General features: G+C 37.1%; 2 protein-coding genes across 2 annotated transcripts; both read left to right on the forward strand.

Annotated features, from left to right (window-relative positions):
• The first annotated feature begins 2,731 nt into the window (after window positions 1-2,731).
• LOC110289429 (olfactory receptor 4F15-like) lies at window positions 2,732-3,764 on the forward strand. The gene has a single exon (XM_021155630.2). The coding sequence runs from the start codon at window positions 2,732-2,734 to the stop codon at window positions 3,668-3,670; it is 939 nt and encodes a 312-aa protein (XP_021011289.1). The 3' UTR covers window positions 3,671-3,764.
• A 13,609-nt stretch (window positions 3,765-17,373) lies between these two features.
• LOC110306865 (olfactory receptor 4F3/4F16/4F29-like) lies at window positions 17,374-18,336 on the forward strand. Its single transcript, XM_021179005.1, has one exon. The coding sequence runs from the start codon at window positions 17,389-17,391 to the stop codon at window positions 18,334-18,336; it is 948 nt and encodes a 315-aa protein (XP_021034664.1). The 5' UTR covers window positions 17,374-17,388.
• Window positions 18,337-23,576: the final 5,240 nt, after the last annotated feature.

The raw sequence follows: 23,576 nt of genomic DNA on the forward strand, positions 1-23,576 counted from the left end.
ATTTGTTTCTATGCTCCCAGACAAATTACCTAGAAATAATTAATATATTATAGTTCCATGTGGCCTTTTTTTGGGAAATAAAACCCAAATGATAGACAGAAAAATAGAGATAGAATAACTGTAAGAAAGTGATATAATAAAACATTTCCTGTATGTTTAATTTCAGAACCCTATAATTTACACACATATAAAAATGGCTAAAATATTATGGTGAAAAATCAAGAATTTTCTATGAATTATGTTAATTGAGTTTTCAGTTGTTTTCTGTTTCTTTCTTAATTTGTGTTATCACACATAAAATACATTTAAATATTATCCAGGGAAAAACCAAACCAGAATCTCAGTGCATAGGGATTGACATTATGAAAAATGTGAATGAATGAGTAACAACTGGAATGCTTAACTCTTGATACAGATAACCTAAAGATGAAGGAAAAATGGCACAGAACTGAGTAGCAGAATTTCTGACTTGTGAATTTTTTTATTGGTGGAAAAATAGACATGTACACAGGGTAAACATTTGACCTGAAAATTTCATTTTGGAGCAGAGAAATATGCATTATTGAAATGATGGGGCACATGGATGGTCTTAAAAGATTAATATTACATTCTTACATAGTTTTATAACAGTTAAGTATTTTCTTGGTGTGCACAGGACCAGAAATTTGATTTCTCAAATTTTATAATAGAAACAACCAATAACTATTTTCTTTAACTCTGAACTTCAAATGGGTAAGGATTAGTTTTAGGTGACAAAGTTCATGTAAATTTACATTGTAGAATGAGTTTTAGAAATGAAACGTTAAAGAGAGGAGGTTTCTAATTTTATGGCCTTTAAGTAAGAAAATAAAGAAAAGAAGGCAAGATTATAGTCAACAGATGTCCTTGAGGACAAAAATAATTCAAATGTTCATTTAGAATTAAGCCCAAGTTTTGAGGAACAAAAGAGGTTCTGCGATCACTGAGTCTTCCAGGTGCCAACTCTTGTCTTTAAGATTCAGAAGACACAAGTCCTGTGCATCTTAATGTCTTTTGGTCAGTTCTTTGCCTCATTTCCTTGCTTTTTAGATTAGCTGTGTCAATTGTAAACACCATTTGGTGGGGTAGGGGAGGGTGAGGGGTGAGGGTGGGTGGGAGGGTGGGAGGGGGTAGGGGGTGGGAAGGTGGGTGGGAAAGTTCTTTAATTCTTTCTTGGTCATTGTGTACCCATCTTTATCTTCATAATTATGGCTATCTTAAGCCCCATATTGTTTCCTAACATGAAAATTTCTGTTGCCCAAACACTTACTACTTTTTCCAGAAAGTACCCAGAAAAGAGAATTTATACATACCCACAAAAGATATTTTTATTTTTTGCTTTCTGAAACCTTGGAGCCATGACTATATTGTTTTGGATGCATAGAAACGTTGTTTGACATGAGAGTTTTTATGCTTTAAAAGACAACCTTATTTTTCTGTTATTTTGCTTTTGTTTTATAGTTTGGATTTTTTTTTTTTAGTTGACAATTTTGTCCTTTGTTATAGAAAAGCCTGTGTGGTTCTGTTTAGCCTTGGGACTTTATAGTATTCTGATAGAGGGCCTTCATAATGGCCTAAAAGAGCTTCAAAGATCTTTGATCCTGTTGCCTCTTAGATCTCATCTACACGATCCGCATTTCCTGCTCATTTACTCTTTTTTTTAACCTCCTTATGGTTCTTTGGAAATTGCAAATAGGTTCATACCTTAGCGTTCTTGCACTTACTGTTGTATCTCCATCAAATATCTCCTGAAATATCTTAGTGATTTTTTTTTTAACATTCATTCATTTTCGCATGTTCCTTTTCATTTGAATGATGAGCAAGAACTATCTCATGAGTCCCATTTTAGAATCACATTCCTAATACTGCCCCCATTGCCCCTTGCTTAAGTTTCCTACAGAGTAAAACCAGCATTTGAAATCTGGTCTTTTAAGTGTCTACTTTTAATTGTATATTTATATCTATGAAAATATAAATCTAGGAGATTAAATACTTTAAAAATACATTTTGCTTTTGTCTCTACTTACCAGCATATAAGTATATTTCTTTGTACACAATGAATGAAATGAATTCATAGATATGAACTCTTTCAACTAAATCAGTAATCAACTAAAAAAATCTTTCTTTTTAAATCAACCATCACAGTTAGCAAAGTGTACCAGATACAAACTGTATGGGTGATCATGAGGAAGATGTGACAGGTGAAGTGCTATTTGATTTGAATATAAAAGAAAGAACGAGACCTTTGAAATTACGATACAGAGAATGATGATTCCTTGCTGGAGCAACAAAATCAGAGCATCTTCTGTGCAGTAGCCATTGTCTAGCCTGTGCATGTGGTAGATGAGACCTGTGGTTCTGACTTTAGTGGGAGGGGGTTCACATCAAACACACTAACTCAGCACAACATCAAGTGCTCCTGCTTTTGTGTTTGATCAGGTGTGACATGTATGCCGGTCGACTGGACGTCTTACAGTTGCTTGTGTTAGAGATCTGCAGCAACTCTTTATTTCCAGCAATGCTTTGTCATTTGTAACAAAAACATTTGTGGCCAACAGAATACCATTCACATTTTGTAAAATGCTCAGGTAATGATAATGTTTGCCTTCTACAGTTAATTTACCTTTTCACAGTGAGTACGAATACACTATTAACGTGAATATTCTCATTTTTCCATTTAGGTAACATTAAAGTCAACCTCTGATTTGGGCCAATGATCAGAGCAAACCATTCTGCAGTGACTGAATTCGTGCTGTTGGGGCTCTCAAATTCCTGGGAGATCCAGGTTTTTATTTTTTTCTTTACTTGTTTGTTCTATGTATCCAGTTTGACAGGAAACTTCATCATAGTTGTTACAGTCACCTCTGACCCCTACTTGCATTCACCCATGTACTTTCTACTGGCCAATCTCTCTGTTATTGATCTTATATTTTGTTCCATTGCAGCACCCAAAATGATTTGTGATCTTTTCAGAAAGCAGAAAGTCATCTCCTTTGGAGGCTGTATCTGTCAGATCTTTTTTAGTCATGCTGTTGGAGGCACTGAGATGGTACTGCTCATAGCCATGGCCTTTGACAGGTATGTGGCCATATGCAAACCGTTACGCTATCTGACCATCATGAGCCCACGGATGTGCCTGCTAATATTAGTTGCTGCTTGGATCATTGGTCTCATCCATTCATCAACCCAATTAGCTTTTGTTATAAACTTGCCATTCTGTGGCCCTAACATACTAGACAGCTTTTATTGTGACATACCACGACTTGTCAAGCTTGCATGCACAGATACTTATAAACTGGAGCTCATGATTACTGCCAATAGTGGGTTCATTTCCTTGATTGCGTTCTTTTTACTCATCATCTCCTATGTCTTTCTTCTTACCACTGTCCAGAAGCAGTCCTCAGGATGTTCATCCAAGGCTCTTTCTACTCTGTTGGCTCATATTACAGTTGTAGTTTTGTTTTTTGGCCCATTGATTTTTTTCTATGTGTGCCCTGCTCCTTCAACACATGTAGATAAATTTCTAGCTATATTTGATGCAGTTTTGACTCCCTTTCTAAATCCAATTATCTATACACTGAGGAACAGAGATATGAAGATAGCCATCAAGAAAGTGTTTTGTCAACGCCTGGCTTTTAGAAAATCAATGTAGATGGCTTGGTTGAGATATAACATTCACAAGTGAGTACTCGAAGTTCATAACAGCCAACCCCCTTAAAAGATTTTGTGTTAGAGACCCTTTGAGCACATTCAGGCAATCACCTCCTATTAGGTGAGTCTATTTTGTTTCTATGAAATAGTGAGTAATGTTTCTACAAAGGAAAAGAAGGTATTTCTATATAACAAATAGGAATAAAATATTTTATTAACCTTTTAATCCTTAAATAACTGTGCCAATAATTACTTTTACATGTGTTTATAACAAAGATACTTTTGGTTCTAACAATAACTGTACCAGTTTCAAGCTGTTCTGCTATCAGTATGATCCTTTAATGTAAAGATATTTATTAATTTTAAAAATAGGACAGGTAGACAATTTGGCAGTAAAGATAAACTGCTGAAAAAACTAAAACTATTCATATATTAATTATTTATTTTAAAATGTATTTTTAAATGAATAACCCAACCGTTCACATGTCCACCCTCTCTCTTAAATTTATGCTCTTTTTTCTATATTGTTGCTAAACTTACATAAATAAATAAATAAATAAATAAATATGTAGTTATAATCTCCCGAGTCTGTGTAGTATTTCTCATTTGTATGTGATTTTTAGGGTGACCACTTGCTGTTGATAACCAGTTTGGTCCTCATTCTTTTTTAAAAATTTTTTATTGGTTATTTTATTTATTTACCTTTCAAATGTTATTCCCCTCCACATACCTCCTACCTCCCCCCTCCCACTTCCTCTATGAGGATGCTCTCCCACCTGCCCATCCACTCATGCCTCAGTGCCCTAGCATTCTCCTTCCTGGGTCATTGATTCTCCACAGGACCAAGGGGCTTCCCTCCCAGTGATACCCTATAAGGCAGTCTTATGCTACATATCCAGCTGGAGTTATGGGTCCCCCCAAGTGTATTCTTTGGTTGGTCATTTAGTCCATGGGAGGTTTGGAGAGTCTGATTGGTTGATATTGTTGTTCTTCCTATGGGGTTGCAAACCCCTTCAGCTCCTTCAGTCATTACACTAACTTCTCCATTGGGGTCCCCATCCTCAGTCGGATGTTTGGCTGTGTACATCCACATCTGGAAGACTGATCCTTCCTCAGCAATCAACAATTGTGTACTCTGTACTTAGGGATGAAGTCTTGTGAGATCTCTTCACTCATGTGGGCATTGTCATTCTTTAGGTCTTGTTTAGGCAATCATATGGTGGGTGGAGTTTATGAATTCAGTTTCTCTGCCAAACACAGGAAACATATAGCAATAGACTCCCTGCTCCCTTCTTTCTAGCAATCATTCTGACACCGGTTTTTTGATGTTCCTCAGTCTTAGGGGTAGGAGTTGTGTTGTAGATATCTCAACTAAGAATGGGCACCCCATGTTTTTTTGTTCTTTTGTTTGTTTTGTTTTCTGCGTTTTGGCAAGTTGTGGCTTTCAAAGATGTGTTCCATCTGCTGCCCAAAGAAGGTTTTTGTTTGTTTGTTTGTTTGTTTTTTTGTTTTGTTTTTTGTTTTCCATGAGGGGTAAGAGTACATTTGCCTGTGGCTGTAAGGATACATTTAAGAATGCAACTACAATTATTCTGGTTTGGAAAGGGGGAGTAGTAGGTCGGCCTAGATGGTCCATGAGCTAATTAGTGATGGGTAGTTGGCTAGGTTTACAGTAGCAGTCATGTGTTCCCACCTATTGAGTGGGACTTAACTTCAATTAGTTAGCTGTTGGTTTCCATTGAGATTTAAGTAGCACTGTTACACCTATGAGGATGCCTTGCTGTGCTGGTTTTTATGTGAATGATAGGTGTCACAGCATAGATAGAACTATTTGTTACTTTTCCCTTTGGCAGCCTTCATAGCACCTCCTGGCACACACACACACACACACACACACACACACACACACACGGTAATTTTAGAAAACACAGTGATTCTAGTTTTTACAAACACCGTTAGTGTTACTTATTTCTTTTCCTTCTGCCATCTCCAGTTAAAGAATACTGTTATCCTGCTATTACCCTTTCTTGTTGTCATACACAATGCTTTATTTATTACTTCTTGAATCCCACATTAATTTCCCCTCATGAGTCCCATCATGTGTTTTCTTTGACTGGTGGTTTAGTCCCAGGGATCTCTGGGGGTACTCATTAGTTCATATCGTTGGTCATCCTATAGGGCTGCAAACCCCTTCAGCTCCTTTGGTACTTTCTCTAGTTCCTACATTGGGAACCCTGGGCTCAGTCCAATAGATGGCTATGAGCATCCACTTCTATATTTGCCAGAAACTGGCAGAGCCTCTCAGGAGACAGCTATATCAGGCTCCTGTCAGCAAAATCTTGTTGGCATATGCAATAGTGTCTGGGATTGGTGGCATTTCATGGGATGGATCCCCAGGTGTGGCAGTCTATGGATGGTCATTCCTTCAGTCTCTGCTTCACACTTTGTCTCTGTAACTCCTTCCATGAATATATTGTTCCCTCTTCTAAGACTGATTGAAGTATCCACATTTTGGTTTTTTTATTCTTGAGTTTTATGTGTTTTGCAAATTGTATCTTAGATATTCTGAGTTTCTGGGCTAATATCCACTTATAAGTGAATGCATATCATGTGTGTTCTTTGGGATTGGGTTACTTCACTCAGGATGATATCCTTTAGAGCCATCCATTTGCCTAAGAATTTCATAAATCCATTGTTTTTAGTCATTGCGTAGTACTCCATTGTGTAAATGTACCACATTTTCTGTATCCATTCCTCTGTTGAGGGACATCTGTGTTCTTTCCAGCCTCTGGCTATTATAAATAAGGCTTCTATGAACATAGTGGAGCTTGTGTCCTCAGTTGAGAAGTCTTTGTTTAGCTCTGTACCCCATTTTTAATAGGGTTATTTGATTTTCTGGAGTCCAACTTCTTGAGTTCTTTATATATATTGGATATTAGTCCCCTATCCGATTTGGGATAGGTAAAGATCCTTTCCCAATCTGTTGGTGGCCTTTTTGTCTTATTGACAGTGTCTTCTGCCTTACAGATGTTTTGCAATTTTATGAGGTCCCATTTGTCAATTCTCGATCTTACAGCATAAGCTATTGCTGTTCTGTTCATGAATTTCCCCCCTGTGCCCATATCTTTGAGTAATAGTCTGAGATATTCAGGTGTTTCCATGTTATTCCGTTAGCTAATGACTCAACTAGACATAACCCATTCTTGACACTGGATATTTTACTTTGTGTAGGTAGATATAATGTTAGGGGATTGCCCCCCTCATTATTTGATAAATCCATTAAGTTTTTTTCATATATGTATATATATTTAAAAAGTGTCTCCATTTGGAGTTGAGTTTCATACAGGGTGGGTGATAACTATGGATCTATTTGCATTCTTGGAAATAATCCTATCCAGTTTGACCAGCACTGTTTCTTGAATATACTGTCTTTGTTGTTGTTGTTGTGTTTTTGTTTCTAGTGTGTAGTTCTAGCTTTCTAATAAAAAAAATCAAATGTTCACTTTTAAGTTAGTACATACCATGTGAGTATTTTTGCCCCCATGTTTATAAGTGAGATTGGTTTGCAATCTCTGTTTGATTCTTCATATGGTTTAGGTATGAGGAGTAATTCTAGCCTCATAAAACAATTTGGAAATGTTCCTTATCATTTTGTTTTGTGGAGTAATTTGAAGAATATCGGCATTAACTCTTCTTGAAAGTCTGGAAGAATTATGTGCTAAATCCACCTGGCCCTGGGCTTATTTTGGTTGGGAGATTTTAAATTATTGTTTCTATTTCACTGTGTTACACTTCTGTTTAAATTGCTTATCTGATCTTGATTTATCTTCATTACATTGTATATATAAATAAATTTATTCATTTCTTTTAAGTTTTACAATTTAGTAGAGTACAGATGTCCTTATCCCCAACCGAGTTACAAATATACAATCTGCCATGCCTGCAAATATGATAGGGTAATGGTGGCACAGAACTTGTGAGAGTAGCTAACCAATGTATGATTTGACCTAAGGAACACTCAATGAGAAAGAACCCATGCCCAATACTGCTTGGGCAACCAAGAATCATAGGCTTGATAGACAAGAGATACAGGGTAAGACCAAATACTACAAATCTAAGAGAATCAATAAAATGATCCCTATGATATGCTGTTATACTCATAGATCAGGGCTGTATCTAGTCATCATCAAGAGGCTTCCTTTGGCAGCACAGGGAAACAGATACAGTGACCTACAGGCAGATATTATGCAAAGAAAGAGTGTAAATTAGAGGCTTCCATCAAACCTATTCCCTTAGAGCTCAGAGAATCTCTTGGAAGAGGGGGAAGAGAGACTGTAAGAGGCAGAGCAGATGGAGGACACCAGGAAAGCAACTCTGAATCAACTAAGCAAGGTGGATATGGGATCACTGGGACTGAAATAGCAAGCACGGGTCTATGTGGGTCTATACCAGGTCCTCTGCACATGTGTTATAGCTATTAACCTAGCATTTTCATGGGACTCTTGACTATAAGAATGAGTGGGTCTCTGACTCTTATGGCTGCTCTTGGGACTCTTTTCCTCCTGTTAGGCTGCCATGTCTCTCTTTGATAAGAAAGGTTTTACTTACGTTATTTTTTATTTTGTCATATTGGTTATTATTTATTAGAAGTCTGTTCCCTACTAATGAGAGATGGAAAAGTAATGTATCCAGGGGACAGTGTAGGAATAATGTCTTTGTGCATTATGTAAAGGTAATCTTTATGTTATTCAAATGCTGGTTCCTCTGCCCTCATATTTTGTTTTAACCATACAGCACAAGTATTGCAATGCTTATGTCAAGAATCTGTGAGAAGTGTAGAGCAGAGACTTTACCAAACCCAGACACTACCCTATAGTGGATGCCAACAAGTGCTTGCTGACAGAAGCCTGTGATAGCTGTCTCCTGAGAGGCTCCAACCAGTGCCTCTCAAATACAGAAGTGGATGCTTGCAGCCTACCATTGGGTTGAACACATGGTTCCCAATGAAGGAGCTAGAGAAAGGCCCCATAGGATGACCAACAATACAAACTAATCAGTACCCCCAAAGCTCCCAAGGACTAAACCACCAACCAAAGAGCACACATGGTGGGACTAATGACTCCAGCTGCATATGCAGCAGAGGATTGCCTAGTCAGTTATCAATGGGAGGAGAGACCTTTGGTCCTTGAAGGCTCTATGCTCCAGTGTAGGGGAATGGCAGGGCCAAAAAGCATGAGTGGGTGGGTTGATGAGCAGGGAGAGGGGGGAAGGCATAGGGGGTTTTCAGAGGGGAAACCAGGAAAGGGGATAATGTTTGAAATGTAAATTAAGAAAATATCTAATAAAAACCATAAAAAACTTCTTTGAGTTTGTGTAAACAATTCTTACCATTTATTCTTTCCTTTGTCAATAAATGCTGATCACCTAATGGTTGGGCAGAAGAGAGAATAGGGCAGGTCTTCTAGTAGTCGAGAGAAAGGAGGAGCAATTTCAATTTGAGCCACAATGAATGGATTTGGAAAGAGTCCATAGAAACATAACTGAAGCCCAAAGAGTCAGACCAATATTAAAATGCAGGTATCCTAGGAATTTGACTAGGAGGTAGCCAGATTAGCTTAGAGGACTAATAGACCAATACTGCCCAGATATTACAGTGAAGCTTTAAAATAAATTTTGGTTTCTCAGTGTCATTCTTGGGAATTCGCTAGGGTAAAGAGATACAACAGCCAGATGAATTCACTGTTTACATGCATATTAAAACCATTCATTTCCAAGGGGAAGGGTTGGGAAGGAACTTGGAAGAGTGGAAGAAGGGAGAATCTTTGATCAGGATATATTGTATATGAAAAGAATCTATTTTCAGTATCAAAAAGAGAAAAAAAGTGTTCTCATGATTCTTTAGATTTTCTGTGTCTCTTGCTGTGCCATGTCTATTATCTCTAATTTTATTATTTATTTGTCTTTTGCTAAATTTAGATAAACATTTATCAATATCATTGATTTTCTTGAACCAACTTATCAATTCATTGAGTCTTTGTAATTTTGTTGTTATTTCTATTTTATTGATTTCTGCCCTGAGTTTGATTATTTCTTGCCATCTACTTTTGTTGGATGTTCTCCCTGCCTCCCTCCCTCCCTCCCTCCCTCCCTCCCTCCCTCCCTCCCTCCCTCCCTCCCTCCCTCCCTCCCTTTCCTCCTTCCTTCCTTCCTTCCTTCCTTCCTTCCTTCCTTCCTTCCTTCCTTCCTTCCTTCCTTCCTTCTTTCCTTTTAGAGTTATTTGATTTGCTGTGAAGGTACTAATATGAGACCTCTCAAATTTGTTCCCCTTTTATTGAAAATAAATTGTTTTCTCAAATATTATATCTCATATAATTTTTCCCCTCCATCTACTTCTTCCAGTTCCTCCCTGCCTCCTCTCCCACCTGGGTCCATTGCCTTTCTGTTTATCATTATAAAAATCATAGGCTTCTAAGAGATAATAACAAAACATAACAAAATAAAATATATAAAATAAAGCAAAACTGTTATATCAAAGTTGGACATGGCAAACCAACAGAAGGAAAAGGATCTAAGAGGAGGGAAAAATCAGAGACTCACTTGTTCACACTCACAGAAGGCCTGTGATCCTTCCCTCTACCCCACCTCCACTGTCCTACTTCCTCATTCTTTCCAAGGTTTAAAAACTTTTATGGTTCTTTGTGAATTTCATTCCATGTGCTTCAGTCCCACTCATTTCCCCTTCTCCTCATATCTGCCCTCTGCCTATGGAACCTCCTCCTCAACTGAGAAAAAATAAAACTTTTGTTTTGGAAGCTGTGTTGTGTTGCAGTGTGCCTCACAGTGGACCATTTATCTACACCCCCCTTTTTTTTTCTTGTGAATCTTTATTGTTCTGGTACAAGGCCTTTGGCTGTTTTTATGCTACTCTATCAGCACTGGAACCTCACTAGGACTCCTTTCATGTATCCTGTAGTTGCCCTGAGCTTAGTTTTGGGTTTATAGAACTGCCCTCCTTCATACACTTCAGGAGTTTGTTCAGGGGATAGATGTTGGAATGGGTTAATTCAAAGCTCTATATCTGGGTCTGAGAGGTATCTGAGCTGGTCAGCATACTGGCTTTCCTGCACTTCCAATTTTAGCTTAGTTTGCACTTTCTTTATTCCTTCTATTTCTAGTTTTATGTCTTGAACAATTTTCATTATTTAATTTCATTGTGTTTTCACATACTTTATTAACAGATTTATTTATATTCTTTTTATGGTCCATGGACACATTAATAATAGCTATTTTGAAGCCTTATCTTGCTCTTTAGCTATATTGCATTTCTTAGGGCATACTATAGTAGGGTTGCTGGGTTCTAGTGAAGACATTGTGTTGTGTGTTAATTGTGTTCTTTGAAGTGGTGTCTGAGCATCTTGGTTTGGAATGATAGGTGTTTATATCTGTTCTTGTCGTTGTTGGGTAGGTATTCCATTCCTTGTTTCTGTTTTTCTCTCTGGATCTTGGGAAAGTGTGGTGGCTGTGGATTGCCATATAATGCGTGCTATTGAGGTATGGTTAAAGCTCACAGAACATCATGGAAGTTAAAGCAGAAAGAATATGAGAACTGAAGGATGGTGAGCAATGTGTTAGACTTGACATAGCTGTTGCACTAATGAACTTACAGAGTCTGTGATTTCCTGCACAAGATCAAACCTGTCACAATTTTAGCCTGGATGGAGGAGGTGCTCCCAACTCTCTACCTTTAACCAGAGAACTGTAGGCAGTTGCTAGCTGGTGAGGAAGGAAGAGTTACTCCTTGAGATTGTGACCTTGGATAGTTTGTCCATGATCCAATGCATGGCCTCGCACCCTTGCACATATAGGCAACATTAAGTAGATTCATTGGTTAATTGAACAAAAGAAAAAGACACAATGTTGGGAGAGGAATGGGTTAAAGTGAATGTTGGATGAATTGAAATGGAAATTGTGGTTGGATATATTTCATTGCATATATGTGTAAATACTCAAAGAATAAAAAAGGAAAATTAGTAACAAATGAAGTAATCAAACTATTTCTGCAAAGCAAAATGTCTCCTCATAAGGGATTTACAAGTCTATTTCTCTCTATTAAGTGCTTCTCTTCTTGGCTACCATGGGAAAAACAAATATTCCTGTGGGATAGTCTCCAGGCCATGCTATTTCAGTCTCCCAGAAAATCCCAGATCTTTGCAGCACTATGTGGCCACTTCCTCCTAGAGCTACAGTTAGCTTCCATCCTAACAAATGTAGGGGTATTTCTTGACTACAAGAATCCTGTAGAGGACCTAGTTGACACTTTGGGAATGATCACATCTTATTCTGTTATGATATTGTTTTTGTTCCTTTAAAACAAAAGGTAGGTGAAGGGGGAATAGTTATAATATCAGAGAATACAAGTTTCTCTGTTTTAAGGATGGAGGGTTTTTTAAAATTTTTTTTTTGGATCTTTGATACAAAATTTCTGTTCAGGTATTCACACGCAGTTATCTTTTTTGGTCCTTAGAGTTTATATACCACATTGATGAGCAGATCATCCACCTTAAATACTGTTCTCATTAATTCCTGTCTCCTACATCTATGTTCATTACCTTGAATATATTTATTAATAGTTCTCTGTCATCTTATAGCCTAAGCTCAGGCAACACTATTTAACTGTTTGTCATTTTACTTTGAGTGTTCTAAATAATTCTAGCCTTACTTCAAACTGCATTCTTCTCCCTTATCCCTGAGTTTCTCTAACTGGCCTGCTATTTCTGATATGGGTCATTTGCTTGAAATGATTTTTCAAGTTTTATCCTTAAATATTTTGATTGATTAAAGTGTCATTAAATACAACATTCTCAACATTTTATTATGTGATCGCCTTGCTACAGCTATCGTCTTTTAGTTTACTTTATGCATTATACAGTAGATGGTGCTCCTGTAATATTATACACATTATTCCTATTTATTTCAATGTTAATAGCAACTGTTTTAAGCATCTAATACAGAGTACATTCTCAGTAGGTACAGTTTAATTAATAAATTAATTTAATAAAATGTTACACTGAATAGAAACAAAGACAACTAATTTTACACTTGCCTTGGCTTGGCTTGTACAAGCATTATTGATTATTATATTTACATGTTTTGTGCATATGTGTGCTCTTCATTTGTATGTAACTATGTCTAAAAATAGTAAGTGGTGGATGTGTATGAGATACATATGCTATATATATATTTCAAAAATACTCATCAATACTTTCCCATGCTTAGAGAGGAAATGGAGAGTAATTGGCAATAATCTGGACAGATTTCAAAGCTCATGGCACTCATCACTCTATTGTATTATAAAAAGAATAATCAAATTTCCTCTTTGAGAGGTGTTCATGAAGAGAAGTATAAATTTTTGAGGGGTGTCTAGACAATAAAATTGTGCACATACTGGGTCCATATGTGTGCTATGCTATCACAGGGTCTCCTGCTCATTACACGCAGGGCTTCTCAAATAAATATGAGAATAATAATTTACGGGTCAGAGCAATTTTTATATCCATCATCTAATTGGCATTTAGACACATTGTAAGTCTAATTGATCAGGTACTGGGAATAACAGTCTTTTTCTCCCCTAATCTCAGAGCCAGGAGTAGGTTTAGATAATTTGACTGAAAGGTGGAATTGAATTTTAGAATCATACTCATTGTTATCTGACCTTCTAGCTTTCTTTTTTGTCTGGTTAATCACTCCACCCATTTCTTTCCATTGTTTGTATGACTGGTTCTCTTCCATTTTCTACCTTCTTCCTCATTTTTTCTACCTTTCAGATTATTGCTTAAACTTTAAAAAAATGAGTGTCATCATGTACCTACCCAAGAAAGCTTTTTTCCTATGTCATGCAAGATGTGATTGAGACTCGACTACTAGTTGTGATTAGTATTAATTTCCATATGAGAAAAAATTTGCATGTAGAGCCCATCTGAAGACAATGAGGTATTATTAGCAGTGTTTTACTTTAGAAATATTTAGTGCTTTTCATGCCCATTGTGTTTTGTGAGCAACAGAAATGAGAATGTAGAATATCAAGCAAAGAATCTATATATTGTTGATCAAGATGCTTTTTATTTTATTATTATCATTAATTTTCACCATAGTTCGTCTTCTCCATAAATGTATTGTATTTTCTAAATAACATGAATACTTTATTTCAAACTTATTTATGTATACATAAAATATTATTTTCTCTACTTTCTGTATATCATATATTGTCTAATGTTTTATATTACAGATACTATTTGTGAACTTTATGCTTTTCTGACTGAATTACTGAGTTGGGTACCTACAGATTTTAGACAAAATCCTGACTTCCCTCACATGGTATGATAAAGACAAGCATCGTGAATTTTTATTGATTTTTTGGTCAGCATTTATTAGTTTTATAAAATCTTTTACTATGACATTTCAATGGATTCTCATAATGTATGATCGCTCTATTTACTCCTTCTCCTCCTCTTTATTAACACTTCTACATTTTTAGAGTCTTCTACACTTTTAATTTCTTCTTTTAGCTCTATATCTTAGCTCCAAAATACGATAGAAACTGTACAATATTTCTCCTTCTATGTCTGGGTTATTTTACTAACAATGATCTCCAGTTTCATCAATTTTATTGAAGTAAACATAAAGTTCTTTTTTCTTGTTGTGTAAAAGTCAACTGTGTATACCTAACACAGTCGGCTTATCCATTAATTTGCTGATGGGCACCTAACTCAGTTCCACAGGTGGTTATTGTGAATAGTGAACCATCAAGTCTCCTTCTAGTATGATGGTATTTTTCCCTGTGGCTGTATAACCAACAATGATATTGCTAAAGTATATAGCTTGCATACTTATTTGTCTAGTGTCTACACTGATTTTCTTTTGGACAGTAGTGACTAAGGGTCCCTTTCCCCATTCATTTTATCAGTACTTTTTGTTTATTTTCCCCATGATAGCTGTTTTGGTTGTGGTGCAATAAAATTTCAGTGTAGTTTTTATTTGTATATCAATGATGATCATGAATGTTAAGCATTTTGAGAAGATTAAAAAAGTGGGTGAAGAATATATGTTCCAATAATAAGATTCCTTAGCATTTTTAAAAATTCTGAGTTTTTTTCAAACTGGCACTAAAGAAATAAGTGAAAATAATGTGTGAGAGTAACAAACATAGTTTTATTCATAGTTATTAGTCAGAGATTATATTTTGTTTAATTATTATGCAAATCATTTTAGTGTAAATAACAGAAAATTGGGTCAATATATAAATTGTTAGTTTTAATATAAAGGTCACATTTAAGTTTTGATATTTGGTTCTTTTTTTTTTTTTTGTAATTTTCTAGGATATTCAGTTTGTAGATCAAGTATCCAGAGTGCTGGGTTCTGCTTCCGAGTTCTGCTAATAGTGTGAATATTCAGTTTATACTGTTGAGTCTCAAGGGCTTTTTTGTTGGTTGTTCCTTTTTTTTTTCCAGTGGAATAATAGTAAATCTATAGTGAAATAGTCCTGGGTGTTTACTAGGTTGATTATATTTTCTGACTCAGAGCCTTGATTGTTTTTTTCAGAAGATTATCTCTAGTCCTCTCATCAGTGAGTCAGATGCTCATATATTTCTATCCATGTTTCCTTCTTAACAGACTCTTCATTCTGTTTATTCTTCCCATATAGGGAGCATATGGAATTTCCTTCTCCAAGGTCTCACATTTCTGAGCATAAAAAAAAACAGAAAATATCTTTTGTAGACTGTGGACTGTGGGTTCAGGAGATGACAACAAAGCCATTTGATTTAATTGAATGTACAAACTCTTCACTGAGCAGTCACAAGTTCAAGTGAGACCAATACAAGGTGAAAGTTTCTGCCATGCTTGAGGCAAAGAGGTAAATTAAGAAGGTATCATCAGCCTCTGAAGCTGTGTACACGATTGAAGGACATCAAAAACAGATTCTCCATCAGAGTGTCTTCTAAGGCAATATAATTTTTAGATCTTAAACTCACTGGGAACTTACCTTAATTCTCATAATCTTTTTCTCCCCTCAATTTCATGCACACTCAAAAATTACAAGGTGTCAGTTGTTCTTTACTTCTGGATTTAGTTATATATGATCAAAGATAAGAAACATCTGTACTGTTTTCATAGATTATGGCTAGTTTGCTTTCTCTTTTAATTAAAAATGAGTTCAAAGTGTGAAGCTTTGAACATACAACATACCTACATCATGTCAGATATAGCAACAATCCTGTTATAAAATACCAGACCAGTGAGAACAAAACCAAAATGAATATGTAAAAAAAAACAAACCAAAACAACAAACAAACAAAGAAAACCAACAGACAAGTAAGTAACAGATGAGTAAATTTAGGGCAAAGATGAAGAAAGCTTCCCATTTCCTCTTTTACAAGAACAGCTATGAGCATGTTAGGAAATCTGTACAGTTATTGGGTTTGTAGATATATTTGTCATCCAAGGTAGCCAGATAAGCATGCACATTAGGAGAAGAAAGTATGAAATGTGAAATGTACGCATATTTCTCAGGCTCAGAGAAAAACCTTGCAGGACCAGATAATAGGCTCCAGAACAATCCTCATGGTGCTATGGCCAGTAGAGGCTTGCTATAATCTGGGTGGAACTTGGAAGCATAATAGAAAAGATTCAGTGGATCAGTTTAAAGTAGATTCTGGTAAGAGAGACAAAACAGTGACAGAGAGCAAGGTCCCATGTAATTCTAATTGTAGTCAACAGATGAACTTGTCAGATTGACAGACACAGAAAGTAGAATAGCTACTAGAAATGAGAAAAGGGTCTTTCTTAAGAGTCATGTTTTAGAGATGCTTCATAGACCTAACGTTTCAAAGTTATTCGATGAAGTTTGGAATATTTATTTCACAGTACTATGAGATATTCCATATTGCCAAACTATACATTCAAACTGGTCAGGATGATAACTTTATGTCCTATTATAAAAATCACATTAAAATGCAATGAATTCCAAGAATAGGAAGTCTGCTCAACATGACAAAGAATGTACATTCTACCTTTGATAAAGTAATTGCTCTTTGTATACTGTATTAGCTTAAATTATTGAAAATAAAACAGTATCTTATGATTCATCCTATACCATTTAAATTCATTTCCTGCTTAAGTATTATATAGTTGCCACTTTTAGATTGAGATTCAACAATTAATTTTTAGTTTGTGTTTCCATTTAAGAGTCTTGTGTAACTTTTATGAGAAATATGAAAATTTTAATAAAATGAAGAAATGATTTAGTATTTCATGGTCATATGTAACATTGTCCTATTTACCTGTGGAGAAACTTACATTTCCCATGAATTCTTTCTTTATTTGTAAGCAAACATAATTACTTGCTTGCATATTCTCTTTATTGGTGTAGATATCTGTGAAAATTTTGTTTTCTGTAATTTCCTCATTAATTTTGGGCTGTTAGAGGCTTCATTGTTAGCTCTTTCATGAACTTTAAATTATGCTTTTACTATACACTATTCTTGTAATCTTTATTATCATTAGTATAATTATAATCCAGTCTGTGTGATAAATTTTATAATTAAATAGTTTTGTTTATAATATAAATGCAAGTAATCAAATTACTACCATTCCTAATAATTTTACTTTCCCATCATTTTCTTAGCTCTCATAAGTGTATCTGTAATCCAGTTGGCCGAATCTATGGATGGAGAGAACCACACAGTGGTGTCTGAGTTTGTGTTTCTGGGACTCACCCACTCCTGGGAGATTCAGCTCTTCCTCCTTGTGCTCTCCTCAGTGCTCTACATATTAAGCATGACTGGAAACATCCTCATTGTGTTCTCTGTGACCACTGACCCTCACTTACATTCACCTATGTACTTCCTACTAGCATGTCTCTCCTTCATTGATTTGGTAGCCTGCTCTGTTACTTCCCCCAAGATGGTTTATGACTTGTTTAGAAAGCACAAAGTCATCTCCTTTGGAGGCTGTATCACTCAGATCTTCTTTATCCATTTAGTTGGTGGAGTGGAGATGGTGCTACTTGTGGCCATGGCATTTGACAGATATATAGCCATATGTAAACCTCTGTACTACCTGACCATCATGAGTCCACGTGTGTGTGTTTTGTTTCTGGGTGCTGCTTGGGGTCTGGGCATTAGCCACTCATTGTTCCAGCTGGCTTTTCTTGTTGACTTACCCTTCTGTGGCCCAAATGTACTGGACAGCTTTTACTGTGACCTTCCTAGACTTCTCAGATTGGCCTGTAGAGACACCTACAAGTTGCAGTTCATGGTCACTATCAACAGTGGTTTCATCTGTGTTGGCTCTTTCTTGTTGCTTCTTATCTCTTATATCTTAATCTTGTTTAGTGTCTGGAAACATTCTTCAGGTGGTTCATCCAAAGCCCTCTCCACTCTCTCAGCTCACATCACAGTGGTGTTTCTCTTCTTTGGTCCTACTCTGTTTGTATATACATGGCCCCATCCTAACTCCCAGATAGACAAATTTCTTGCTCTTTTTGATGCGGTTCTTACTCCTTTTCTGAACCCAGTCATCTACACATTTAGAAATAACGAGATGAAAGTAGCAATAAAGATAGTTTTCAAAACATTATTAACTTTTAGAAATATTTCATCAATAGTATAATAACATCTTTATTTGAATAACAATGTGTCCTGTGTGAGGCATTTTTGAAATGGAATCAGTGATGTTCATAATTATGAGTCTTTTCATGTTCCTTAACTGAATTGGAAACTAAAGGCTTCTTTGGAAAGTCAGTTTTGTTGGAAGGTATTTTGCTGGGGCAAAGCTTTGAAGGAGTGTTTCCTGAAGCAGACACAAGTGAAAGGATGTTTTACTAGAGCAGACACTCGAAGGAACGTTTCACTGAAGTGGACACAGGTGAAAGGCTGTTTCATTTCACTAATGCATACTTGTGAAGGAAAGTTTTGCTGATGCAGACACAGGTGAAAGGATGTTTTGCTAAAGCCATCATGTGAAAGGATTGATGATGAGGGATTTTTTGCTAACAACACATATGTATTTGTTCACCCCACATGCATCATTGAGCTTTAAGTATTTGTTCACCCTACTTGCATTGTTGAGCTCTATATGTCGTGACTCCATAAAGAGAAACACCAAAAATTGGTGCTATGCTTGTGGCTTCTTGTGGCTTTTTGCCACTTCCACTGACTTGGGATAATTGTCAGAGTGATGTAAGCTGATACAGACTCATGTGGAGTTTTGCTAAGACAGACTCTCATGGTGAGGCAAGACATGTGGAGGACATGTGATATTTGGAGGGAGTATAAATAGGATTCAATGAACTGTGAGAGGGGCTGCTGTTAGAGCAGCCACTGCTATGCTTCTTGGTCTTTTCTGTTCTTCATTTCATTGAGAGAGATGCAGCTGACAACTTCTCCTGGTGTCCCTGCTGGTCCAAACCTCTTCTGCTGATTTGTGCTGTTTCAGCTGAGCCCTGGCTGTCTCCTGACTGTACAGAATTGGACTGCCAGTATATTCATGAAATGTTTTTGGTTTCTTTGTTTTGTTTTGTTTGTTTTTTGTTTTTTTTTGCATTATTTAGATTTTTTTATTTTTAAAATTTACTCTTTAATCTACTTTTTACAGTCCAGACTTTATCCCCCTCCTGGTCCTCTCTCTGATTGTTTTACATCCCACTCCCCTGTCTCCAAGAGGATGCCCCCATGCCACGCCCACCTCACCAGACCTCCCTACTTTCTGGGGCTCTAAGTCTCTGAAGGGTTAGGTACATCTTCTATGACTGAGTCCAGACCTAACAGTCCTCTGCTGTATATGTACTGGGGGCCTCAAATCAGCTAGTTTATGCAGCCTGTCATTAAATATTCTTACTTTCAATAATGATGGGTGATTTTCTTCTTTCTTCAGTGTTAGAAAATATCCTTGTTTTATAAAAAATATGCCTGTTATAAGATATCATCTTTCACTTTAATATTTTTAAGCAGACACATCACATCCAGCTTCTCACCTGAGCTGGATCCTATGCCATATTTCTCAGGGTCTAACTCAGTGAGTACGAATGACCCTTAGTTGAATGCAATCTTCTTAATGTGGCAGACAAAGCCAAGGTCCCAAATCAAGGGTCCTAACTTATTCTCATCACCTCTGCCTCCTCTACAACCAACCTCTAGGCTTTGGCCAGAACCTACCCTGTTTGTGTTGCAACCTACACTTCCCTCCAATATCAAATCCTAGTTTCCTCTCTGCCATATGTATCTCCACACTCAGGCATGCTCCAGGTTGCACATTTTAATCCAGCCCCATTTGTTCATCTGTTTTTATTTAATATAAGCTATCCCCACCCTCTAGGCCCAGCCCACCCATTCATTCTCTATTTTGTTCTAACTTTCTCTGTGCATATTAGACACACAGCTAACAAAAGAAGTCTACATGACTAGATCTCACTGAAAAAAAAAATAGACCAAGTCTTTATCTCCCATCCAAATCTACCAGTTCTATAGATTACTTGCCTATGAAAACTTTCTAAACGAATTGCAGGATACAGTTTTTTTTTTTTTTTTTTTTTTTTGAGACAGGGTTTTCTGTGTAGTCCTGGCTGTTCTGGAACTCACTCTGTAGACCAGGCTGGCCTCGAACTCATAAATTTGTCTGCCTTTGCCTCCCAAGTGCTGGAATTAATGTCATGTGCCACCACTGCCTGGCTTAGGATACAGACTTTTAAGAGAACAATTATAAACTTTATCAAAGAACTCAAGGAACTTAAAGAAGAAAGGAAAAGCAGATCAATGAAATTAAGGAAAACGAACTTCCTGAGAATAAATGGCCAAATGATACTGAAGTAAACACCAACATAAGTCTGATGGAAATGATGAAGACAATGCAGCAATTGAGAACAGAATTCAATAAAGAGGTAGAAACTTTGAAAAGAACTCAAGCTGAAATGGAGATGGAATGAAAAATTCCCATCTTTCCAATAACAATTAGGAAACAAAGCAAACCCCTAAAATTAAAATGAATCTGCTGTAATTCGGATAGGCCTGCCTTTATATGTTATTTGGCCTTTTCCCCTGGTTGATTTTAAACTTCTTCCTTTGTTCTGTATATTTAGCAGGATTTTCTTTCTTTTCTTTTTCTCCACATTTTTTAAAAATTAGATATTTTCTTTATTTACATTCTAAATGTTATCACGAAAGTTCCCTATACCCTCCCACCCTCACTCTGCTCCCCTACCCATCCACTGCCACTTCTTGGCCCTGGCATTCCTCTGTACTGAGGCATATAAAGTTTGCAAGACCAATGGGCCTCTCTTTCCAATGATGGCCGACGAGGCCATCTTCTGCTACATATGCAGCTAGAGACACGAGCTCTGGGGGTACTGGTTAGTTCATATTGTTGTACCACCTATAGGGTTGTGGATCCCTTCAGCTCCTTGGGTACTTTCTCTAGCTCCTCAACTGGGGGCCCTGTGTTCCATCCTATAAATGACTGTGAGCATCTACTTCTGTATTTGCCAGGCACTAGCATAACCTCACACGAGACAGCTATATCAGGGTCCTTTCAGCAAAATCTTAGCAGAATTTTTTTTTTTCTACTTCAATCTGTTTAGTGTTCTGTAAGCTTCTTTTACAGAATTCTCTCTCTTTCTCTTTGTCTCTTTCCTCTCTTACAGATTTATTTATTTCATATATGTGAGTACACTGTCACTGTCTTTAGGCACACCAGAAGAGGGAATCAGATCTCATTATTGATGGTTGTGAAGTACCATGTGGCTGCTGGGAATTGAACTCCAGACCAATGGGAGAGCAATCAGTGCTCTTAACCACTGAGCCATGTCTCCATCCCAGAAATTTCTCCTTTTAGGTTAGGGAAAATTTCTTTAATGATTTTGTTTTTGTGCCTTTCAGCTGGGAATCTTCTCTTCCTATTCTTAGGTTTTTTTTTTTTTCATAGTGTCCCAAACTTTCTGTATGTTTTGTGTTATGAACTTTTTTGATTTTGCATTTTCTTTGATATAGTAATTTCTTTTATACTATCTCATATATTTGAGATTCTCTCTTCTATAGTCTGTATTCTGTTGGTGATGATTATGCCTATAGTTTTTGTTCTTTTTCCTATGTTTTCCACTTCCAAGATTACCTCAGTTTGTGTATTTCACTTTTCAGGTCTTGGACAGTTTTATTGATATCCTTCACCTGTTTGATTGTATTTTCTTCTACTTTTTTATATTTATTTGTTTCTTCTTTTAATGCTTCTACTTGTTTGAATCTATTTTCTTTATTTCCTTGAGAGATTTATCCATGTCTCCCTAAAGGCCTCTGCATCATCTTTAGAAAATGAAATTTAGGATCATCTTGTGCTTCAGTTTCATTAGAAAATCCAGAGTTTGTTGTAGCATGTTAGCTGGGCTCTGATGGTACCATATTGCTCTAGGTCTTGTTGATTTTGTTCTTATGCTGTCCTTTAGGCATCTGGTTTTCCCTGGTGATGGCTAGATAATTCTGATGACAGCAGGACTTCTTGGGATGGTGGGGGACCCCTGGACCAGACAATGAAATTCAGGGTACACATCTCTGCTAGCTGTGCCTCAGGCAAACCCCACTTTTCAGACTGTGTCCTAGGAGGACCCTAATCTTCATGCTGTGTCTTAACCAAACTCAACTGGGAGGACAGGCAGATCTGACTTTGCAAGCTGTGTCTTAGTTGGACTAACTGGGAGGGTGGGCAGATACAACTAAGATGAAATTGGTTAGGCATCTCAAGCTATTTAGATTTCGGGCCTCTGAAGGTGTCCACCAGGAGGCAGGATGTCATTGGGGTCTTGCAGAGCTCCTCCAGACTGAAAATCATGCCCACAGCTAAACCATGGGGTTCAGAGGATCATATGCCACTTACCTCTGCTATTGAAGTTCTAGAGCGCTAAGACAACAAAAGGAGATCAAGTGGATACAAATTAGAAAGAAAGAAGTAGCCAACAACATCCAGAAGAAGCTTGACTGTCAGGTGCTGTAACATGCCCAGGTTCATAGGTGAGGAGGCCACAATATCTGCCCCAACACCAGAAGTAACTGGGACCAGCAGGATCCAGTGATGCAGGAACCCCACCCAACTAGTGGCATGAGTTCTTTCTGGTCTGAGCCAGTGCTGTGAGTGTCTGCACTAGGTTGGGCACTAGCTCTGTATTCAGTTCCACAACACCCATAAGAAGCTCACTGTCAGGTGCTCTAACACAACCAGAATCACAGGGTTGCAGAAGCTAGGTCACAACAGGATTTTAGGATCCCAGAGGCAGCTTGACTCTCAAGAGCTCTGACATATCCAGGATCTCAGGATCCCAGAATCCTAGAATCCCAGTATCACAGAGACAACTGAACAACTGGACACTGAGGAGTTCTGACACAACCAGTATCACAGGAGGGACAGGCTCCAGTCAGAGATAGTGAGGGCAGGTAGCACTAGAGATAAAGAGATGGCAAGTGGCAAGCATAAGAACCTTACCAACAGAAACCAAGGCTACTTGGTATCATCAGAACCCAGTTCTCTCATCATAGCAAGCCCTGGATTCCCCAACACACCAAAAAACCAAGATTCAGATTTAAAAATCACACCTCAACATGATGATAGAGGACTTTAAGAAGGACATAAATAATTCCCTTAAAACATATAGGAGAACACAGGTAAACAGGTAGAAGCCCTTAAAGAGGAAACAGAAAAATCCCTTAAAGAATTACAGAAAAACACAACCAAACAGATGAAAGAACTGAACAAAAGCATACAGGATCTAAAAATGGAAACAGTATCAATAAAGAAATCACAAAGGGAGCCAAGCCTGGAGTTAGAAAAACTAGGAAAGAGATCAGGAGTCATAGATGCAAGTGTCACCAACA

Source organism: Mus caroli, unplaced genomic scaffold, assembly GCF_978045245.1.
Source record: "Mus caroli unplaced genomic scaffold, Mus_caroli_1 scaffold_2, whole genome shotgun sequence".
NCBI lineage: Eukaryota > Metazoa > Chordata > Mammalia > Rodentia > Muridae > Mus > Mus caroli.

Excerpts from the sequence above, each read along its gene's own strand:
- LOC110289429 (XM_021155630.2), top strand. The coding sequence starts at position 2,732 with ATGATCAGAGCAAACCATTCTGCAGTGACTGAATTCGTGCTGTTGGGG.
- LOC110306865 (XM_021179005.1), top strand. The coding sequence starts at position 17,389 with ATGGATGGAGAGAACCACACAGTGGTGTCTGAGTTTGTGTTTCTGGGA.